Genomic DNA, 9153 nt, shown 5'->3' on the forward strand with positions numbered 1-9153 from the left:
GTTGAACCGTCCATTCCACCGGGTCTTAGAAGTAATGATTTTGTGGGATTTTTTTATAAATCAGATTGATATTATTAAAAATAAGATCATTAGCACTCCTCTATCTGCGATTGGTTTGTCTCTGGAGGGTGGGGCATCTGGTGGACAATCTGAACCAGGTTTAAACTGCTTTGATCCAATTGAACTTTCAAACCTCTGCTTAAGAAACCGTCTCTTGACCCAGATGACTTGGTCAATTATAGACCTATATCCAATCTTCCCTTCTTATCCAAAATTCTTGAGAAAGTATTTGACAAACAAGTGTGCGATCACTTACACCATAATGAACTTTTCGAAGAGTTTCAGTCTGGCTTTAGAGCTCATCATAGCACTGAAACAGCTCTGGTGAAAGTCACTAATGATATTCTCATGGCCTCAGATAATGGACTTGTATTTGTACCGAGAAATGTAACCTGCTGAGACGGAATCAGGTTGCTCTTCTGCCAGTTCACACGAAGACCCAACAGGTCTATGTGGTTGAGCAAGGTGCGGGTGTCTGCAGTGGCTTGAGTTTCTGTGGGTGCACAGACGAGCCAGTCGCCCAAGTAAGGCAGGATCTTCCTTACCCTTGGCCAGCAAGGTGTCTATCTCTTGGCTCAGGGCCTGAGCCTTTACCTGGTCGTGAATCACTGTCCACCTGACTCGAGAAGGAACAGGAGGGCGGCGGCAGAACTGTAGCACGTAACCCCGGGTAAGTGTACACACAGCCCATGGATCGGGAATGAGAGCGGCCTAGCAACCGAGCTGGTCTGGGGTAAAGTGTCCCACTACCCGCCCAGTGATGTCATCTCCGAGCCCCTCTCGCCCTTACGGGGGCGGGAGGGTTGCCGAGTGGCCCGCCTGGGTTGAGAAGCGATATGAGCCCGACGTCTGGGTAAATCCCACTGGCCATGGGCAGGTCACTAGCCACTTGCCCAGATATGCCCTCTGAAACCCTGGAGCTACTCTTGGTCCTCTTCCATGGAGGCCCCATAGCCTCAGGAGCCACACGTTTCACCTCTCTCTTATTGTGTCTGCGCAATCGCAGTAGTTCTAATCCGCACATGGTGCACAAATTATTGTACAGCCTGCACGCTCTCACTCGCATAAAAAAAAAAAAAAACACCACCAAAAAAAGACTAAAATCCGGGATAATTTATCCGACTCGCGGGCATTAGTGAACAGCTATCGATATTAGGGAAACTCCCAGAACTTCCGGGAGACTAGGGATGTCTGCATTAGGTGCCATTCCAAACCACGGAGCGGGTAGGCTGAGTGGACCATTTAGTCCTGAAATAGTGGCTCTCTTGGAATTCATGGGACGCTTCCTCCGAAGGCTAGATTTGATGGCCAATTACGTCATAGCACGGCGCTGAGGTCTGGTCCGATTCCAATACTCCTTGTTTTTGCCCGATTGAAGGGACGGGTCTGGTGTATCCTAACTATCCTTGGTTTTTCCCAGGATTCATTGCGAAACCAAGCCAGCTGGCTGCTCCGGTATCAAAGGCAAAAGGTACTTGAAACAGTGGAGAATATTGGAGGTTCAGTTTAATATAATCCAAGCATGTGAATAGCTTTGTCTGAAATTAAAGAAAATAGATGTTTTAATGGTTATTGAGTCAGATATATGGCGGTAATGTTTGATTTATCTAAAGGTTTTTATCTGTTACTCTGTAAACGGGTTTGGCTGTAATTAAGGACAGATTCTAATATATCTGCAGGGTGGGGAATATAGGACTATAAATCTGATAGGATCTTTTTTTATTGCAAGTTTGCTCAATTTGCTTAACTAAATATTTCTGTTGATGAGTATAAGAAATTGTATAGATATATTTTTATACATACATTGTTTAGATTTACCTAAATCTAATCTTTCTACCCCTCTTATAGAATAGAATACATTAGAATAGAATAGAAAATCCCTTTATTGTCCCACAATGGGGAAATTCTGGTCTTACTGTACTGTAAAATTTTTTAACAATATGAAAAACTATGCACCTGGAGAATAAATAACCAATAAAATGCTATGGACAATTTTACAGTAATGGATATTTGAAAAATAGCAGCAACATCAGAGATGTGCAAAATGACAGCAGCATGTTACTAAACTGACTGAGGTTTATATCATTAAATTTGCTTTTATTTGTTCCTGCTCGCGGTGGTTGGCACTTTTATTCCACTCTGGATTCGAATGAGTGTAGTCTTTGTTCACTTTACGATAAAAAAAAAATTAAAATAAAAAAATTAAAAGACACAGTTTGGAAAGTTCGGTATTACCGTAACTATCGTCTTACTTCCAAGGACCTCAAAGGATCCAGTCCAGGTAGACCACGTCCTTGGAAGACGCAGCCCATAAATTTGAACACAGCCAGTGAGTCTGCAAAATGTACGTACCACCAGTTTGCTGCATCTTCATGACACTGATGCAAAATCACAAGTTAAGTATAAGTAAAACAGCTAATACAGTTCAAATGGGAAGGTCCTCTTTAAAATTGTTTTATTTGACCATATAGATTTGTTTTTAAGAAAGGGACAAGTGTTATGTCACCTGTGGCAGATACAGACGGGGGCAGACCCCTTTTGGAGACCAAAATAAATATTTTCTACATACTTTGTTTGTTTTAAGATTGGTATTTTAAAGTACCAATAGTTTACATTCAATAATTTAAATAACAGGTGTTAGTTTTAGCGAATATAAAAAAGTTATGGTCTAATTTGTTGTTACAGAGATGTCGTTACAAAATTTTAATTTGACGATCTGGATCTTTTTCTTGTTTGGTGTGATTGCAGTGGCGGATCTTGACCTGGCCAGACCGGAGCGGAACAAAAAAGATTGCTTTGCCCTGTATTTTGAGGGCGAAGGACGGAGAACATCTACGTGGATGGTGATGTGCGAAGGAGTAACAGTGGATTTGTAAGAATTGTTCATTGATTAACATGACAGAACAAGTGCTCTGAGCTGGGCGGAGCGGAGTGGTGACGAAAGGGGTGGAATTTGGGGGTTAGGTGCAAACCCTCTAAAATCCTGTAACCGCCCCTGGCTACAGCCAAGCACATGAGGCATCACTGTGTTGCTGTAGCCACGATTGCCTTCTTTTTCCACTTGTGGGAGGAAGACCTCCCATTCAGGTTTATTCAATCTTTGAATCCTGAGCCAAAACTCTCCCTGCCTCCTTATTTTCACGCACCTCGAAAGACCTAATCCAGGTAGACCGGGTCTTTAGAGGATGCAGCCTTTGAAATCGAAAACACCCATTATTTACCATGACTGCACACCTGCTCCGCTGGGCGTACGTGAGCGAGGCTGAGCGGTTATGGAGGATGAGGGATTTCAGGGTCAGAAACTAGAGCAATGGACAAAAAAAATTAAACCAAAACAGAGAAAAAGTCTCAGCAGCTGAATAAAATGATGCGTTGAGCAGGTGGAAGCAGCTGCTTAACATCTGGAACCATTTGGCTTAAAGTAAACCAATAAAGGAGTCTAGCTTAGGTGGACTGCTTTAGTAGCATCTTAAAAATTATTTTTCAAAATAAAATAAAAATACAAAAACAAAATACAAAAAACTCTCTGAAAACTCTCTGTTTAACTGAAAAACCCTTTAAAACTCACCTTTAACCAAAGGCTGCCTTCAGATGAGGTGTATTTCTGTCTAATGATTGTTGGTCGGTGTGAAGCTGCTGAACGCACAGCTTCATTCACTTTAGGTTTAAAGGGAAAACGAAAGAGAACTAAAACCAACTGCGTCTGCGCAGAAAAACTAAGATTAGATTAGATTAGATGAGCTGTGAGCTTTATTGATCTCACAGCGGAGAAATTCACTGGTCACATATTGGCATAGTACTTAAAGAAGGTGCAAACAAGGAGGAAAAGGTGCATCAGGAATAAAAATGAAATAAAAATAAATGACAAAAATAAAAATAAGAAATAAAAAAATTAAAAATACAAGGAAGATACACAGAGATTTGAGGTGACATATGTACAATCAGGATGGCTTATATACAGGTGGATTGACTTTTACATTAAAGTGTAGTGGTAAGGAACAATGGTGAGGTAGTGGTATGACTATTATATTCACATCTATTGCACAGTCAGCATATTTCACAGAATATTGCACAGTCAATAAATAAAAAACTATAATATAGCTGCACAGTGGTTGTTACAGGAGTTATTGTGGTTATAGTGCAGTATTATAGAGTCTGGTGACAGCAGGAATGAATGACCTGCGGTAGCGCTCCTTCTTACAGTATTTGGTGTAAATTTAACTTATTTTGTCAGACTTTTAAATAAAATCAAACCCATGTTAAATAATTAGTCACCTATAGATTTTGAAGGTGTTGGCATTTTTTTTAGTTCACCTGGTCTTTAATGAGCACCTATATTTGCGTTTTTGTATAGCAGATGATGGGTTTTCTTATGAGTATGAATTTGGACTTTATTTGATTTTTTTAACGTTTATTCCTTCAGATGTGTTTCCTTCTACAACCATAACGAAGTGTTTCAACCATACATTTTTTTTTTCTCAGTTTTAGCCCTTTAAGCCAAATTTACTATTAATCCTTCAGGATATTTTAAAGGCTCCTCTCCTGCTGACTGCCTCTAATTTATTCTGCAGTTTTTTCTTTATAAATGCTTTTAAAACCTGATTTTTTTATCCTTATATTTAAAAACAAATGTATTACCAACCCTCGGTTAAGCATTTATTCAGTTGGAGAAAATTAGGGTGCATTGACATATTGATCTGTTCTAAACATCTAACCAACGCTCTGATGGGTTCATAGTCACCTGGTGACATTGTGATCTAAAGCTGTGCGTCGTCTGCATAGGTATGCAGGCGACGCACAGCTGATCTGATCTTGTTGTTTGCTATAATCTGAGCTAAAGTGAGCGTGTAGATACTGTATAGGAGGAGCCCCAACATGGATCCTTTTGGAAACCCACATGTGATTATTCTGATCTCTGATTTAAAGTTCCCTCCTTCAGATAGGATTTGAACCTGTCCAGTGTAATACCAGAAAGGACAACCCATTTTTACAGAAGTGATCTAATGTGTCTAATGTCGCACTGAGGTCCAATAGTACCAGCACTGTGGTTCTTCCACAGTCTGAATTAATACAGATTTCATTGAACACCTTAATCAAGGCAGTCTCTATACTGTGGTTGGCATGGAAACCTGACTGGTAGATATCAGAGTAGCTGCTCATTGTTGAGAAGGCATTTAACTGTTGAAACAAAACTTTTTTCAATAATCTTACTGATGGACGGGAGGTTTGAGATGGGCCTGTAGTTCTGCAAGACCAATTTGTCCAAGGCTCCCTTTTTTAACAATAATTTAAATTGTTGTTTTTAAGGCCTATGGTGAAATAACCGACATAGGGGATGTGTTTATGATTTGAATAAAATCAGACTCTTAAATAAGTTAAAACCTTCTTCATTAAACCCGTTGGTAAAATATCAAGATAGCAGAGAGAGGAGATTAGCTACGGAAAAGCTTCATCTAAACTTCTACACTTTATTTGAAAGAATTGGGGCGTTTTAACAGAGCTCATTCTAACTGGTGAACGTATTGGTAGTGGACTTCACATTCATGTACAGACTTGTATTTCCTCAGTAAATAATTTTGCAAAGTTATTGCAGGCCTTTTTAGATTGGAGTTCATCTGCCACGAAGAAAGGAGGCATGTTAACTTGTCGAACGTGACAAATAAGGCGCAAGCATTGTTGAAGTTTTTTTGGGTAATCTAGAAGAAATATGCTCTTGCATCTTTTAGTTGTAAATTGTATTTGTAAAGTTTCTCTTTTTAGATTTCATAGTGTAGTTGGAGTTCATTCTGTTATGTTTGGAAGCTAGGATGAACTCTTAACAGCGTTTATTCATAACATGTTCAGCAGTACTGTAACATAAGGTATTCCTTCCCTCCATCTTACTTCTTCCTCTCCCACCTTTTTCCTATACTAGTACACCACCTAGAGGTAGACACAACATATTCTTTCGCCACTTCGCCACTCTTTTCTCACCGCTGGAGCAATTCTATATGGAGATTTCATCTTCCCAGAGACAACATTCATTTTAACTGGAGCTATCGAATCCATGTCTTCAGAAATTATCAACCAGCTCATCTGCTGAGTTACAGGGTAAAGTGGAAGTAGAAGGATAAGCCTGGTTAAAGTTTTCAATTGTACTGTCCATGATAACAGGCTTTCTTTAACATTTCTTTTGGTAAATAGATCAGTGGAAAAGATGGTTTCAAAGTTTATAGAAAAATGATCTGTGTTAGGAATCCAGTCTGTGTGTGTTGTGTTTTTGTTTGTTTTCCTCCACCACCAGGTGGCACCTGGTTCTCGTTGGTCCTCTCACACACCTGCGGATGGTTGCCTCATTTCCTGAGGACTCTTAAGCTGCTGATTGCCACTACCTCGATGCCAGAGTGTTTGCAAGTTTTGGGTACTCTAGCCAAGCTGAGTTTTGCAGAGTCAAACTGAGTTTATGTCAACCTGAGTCTTAACCTTGCTGTTTTCGTCTTTGCCTCTTGGCAGGAAGTCATCCTGCAAACTGGATGTTTTGGACCTTCTCTCCCTGGAAGGATCATCTGAGCTGGAGATTCAGACTGGAGGTTTGGATCCACTTTTCTCCCAAGGGATTGTTTGAGCTTCACACTGAGCAAGGGATTCACCTCCACAAGAAACCGTTCAAGTACCATTGGAAATCTAAGTGGCAGTCAGCTCCTCCGTTCCTCAAGGAAACACCTCAACCTGGGTAAACCCTGTCCGCCCTCCAACGAGCAAGTCAATAACTGGATCAACCCACACCGACTGGATTCAGAGAAAGACACGTGAGTCATTTTGCCTTTATTCACTTTTCCAAATTGAAGTTCAAATTTCCCACTGAGCCTGAACTAACCACAGGAACTTCCCCTTCATTTTTCAGTCCCGGTTCACCAGTGTTCAGATTAGCACTGGACCCATCTCTACCAGTTCTCATTAAACTTGTTGAATCTTCCCCTGGTCTCTCTGTTTGGTTTGGAATAAAATCATGACCATCTGATAGGGCAAACAGTTACAGAAACATTTGAAATATTTAGACCTTTACTGATTACCAAGTGAGAAAAGATATTCTTAATTATGAGTTAGCTGTTTAACATGTCGAGTCAAAAATTTCTAAGTATGTCACAGTTCTTTTGTACCTCTGTCTTCTGGGTTGTCAGCATGTACATTAAAGTCCCCCACAATAATTAAATAGTTATATTCAACACATTTCACAGATAAAAGTTAATTGAAATAATTTTAAAAGTTTGTTTCGGACTTTGTAGGCCTGCAAACATTCACATGGCTCGATAAGGGCCTTGTACTTGGAAAGCCAGATATTCAAAAGATTCAAAGTCACCAAGGATCACCTTTCTACACATTAGTGAATCACTAAAACAGAGTAACGAGTCATCCTCCTTTTTTTAATATTCTGTTCTGTAGCGATTCAGAACAGAGGATTCAGGTGAGACAGGCAGTGGGGTAACTCAAAGGGCATTTATTAAAATTAAACAGATCTATGGTAACAGCTGCTAGGAAGTCTGAAGCAGGAAACTCTGGGGAGAGGATACACAGGTTAGTGACCATGTAACTCTAAAGGAGGAAGATTATAAACATGAGTCACTAACCAGATTTACAAGTTCAGTCCATTGACAGAGAACAAGGTAGGATCCAGCCCCCCCAGAGTGTCCAAGATGCTGGAGCCTCGGAGAACAAGCAGGAGTCTAAAGCCAGGTCAGACAAACAGATCATAACAGGAACAGACAGGCTCAGAGCTCAGTGAGATCAGACGGGAACACGCAGTCTCAGTGACTGAGAGCAAGAACAGATCAGAATCAGGAAAATAGAAACATCAAGGAACTCGAAAAACACTCTCACCACTGGCTAAGGGGGGGGGATTGTCTCCCCCTCATCGAGACAATCCCCCCTCTTCAGAATCATAGACAGGTTTCAGATATTACAGCCTAACAATGGAACCAAACGACCCATTCATCAGTTACCATTTGCATGTTTCCAAGCGATACAAGGCTTTGTCTCTATAAAGACTCAAACTCACTGCGGATCCAGACATTCGAATTAAGAAAGCTTCCTGGAGAGGTGGCGAAACATCTTCAAATCTTGGAAACCAAGTCCAGAGGATATTTTTTGAACTTTTACGGAATCATTCAATCCTCCAATTTGAATGACAAAGTCCTTCAAATTTGGATGTGATTCTGCGATCTGTGTGACCCTCTTTGAGAATTCAGACTAGTTCTGTGTTTTTCTTGTTGCAGAAGCGTTTAATCACATTTTTCTGGATGGATGGACGGAATTGAAATTGTACATTCTAGAGATGCATGATATATTAATTTTGGCATCGGAATTGGCTGTTATTCGTTATTTTTTATGCAATAATGTTTTTGGACCCTATATATGTAATACACTAAAAGGCATCTCTAAATAGCTATAAATATAAATATCCATGTATTATGGTTCTATTGTGTTCTCAACAATACGAAAGCATTCATTAAAATTTATGTTTGACCTCATATTTGGAAAATATAAAAAACTAATGAAAGTGTTTGGGTTGAATAACTTAACTTTTCATTACAAAGTTACACCCTTGGGAAGACCTACTCGTCCTGATCACATTCTACCTTTATGGATGCAGTAATATGATTTTTCATTTCTTTAGTATTACAATCTGCCATAGAAGGTAATGTTTTTCAAACACTGGATTGTTTGTTAATTTATTTTTGGATAGTTGCAATATTATGGAAAAAAACGGGGACAAAAATGCTGTAAAAACCTCCACCATAGGTTTTGCTTTGTCCCTTATGGAAACATTCAATTTTGTTAAAAATCTAGATTATCAAATTTTTAATTTTTTTTTTTTTTAAGGATTCCTTCACCTTGTGAGATTTGAAGGCATAATGAGGCAGAGGTCTTTTCTCTCAGGTCTTTCAGTCCACAGGAAATAAAAAGGGTCATTTTCTGCACGGGCAAAATCTTCTATGAGCTCATCCGGGAACGCAAGAACTCGTAGACATGCATCAGTTTCTGGTGATGTTTTTCCAACTATATATATATATATATATATATATATATATATATATATATATATATATATATATA

General features: G+C 39.5%; 1 protein-coding gene across 1 annotated transcript in view; it reads right to left on the reverse strand.

Moving 5' to 3' along the window:
• The window catches only part of LOC107096599 (poly(ADP-ribose) glycohydrolase-like), a 36242-nt gene extending 35158 nt beyond the window's left edge, over positions 1-1084 (reverse strand). The window contains exons 1-3 of the mRNA XM_015393329.1: positions 851-1084; positions 606-711; positions 440-553 (exon numbers count right to left, since the gene is read on the reverse strand). Coding sequence (XP_015248815.1) covers positions 440-553; positions 606-711; positions 851-1084 — 454 coding nt within the window. The remainder of the gene's footprint in view (positions 1-439; positions 554-605; positions 712-850) is intronic.
• Positions 1085-9153: the final 8069 nt, after the last annotated feature.

This window comes from Cyprinodon variegatus, unplaced genomic scaffold (assembly GCF_000732505.1).
Source record: "Cyprinodon variegatus isolate N-32 unplaced genomic scaffold, C_variegatus-1.0 Scaffold636, whole genome shotgun sequence".
Taxonomy (NCBI): Eukaryota; Metazoa; Chordata; class Actinopteri; order Cyprinodontiformes; family Cyprinodontidae; genus Cyprinodon; species Cyprinodon variegatus.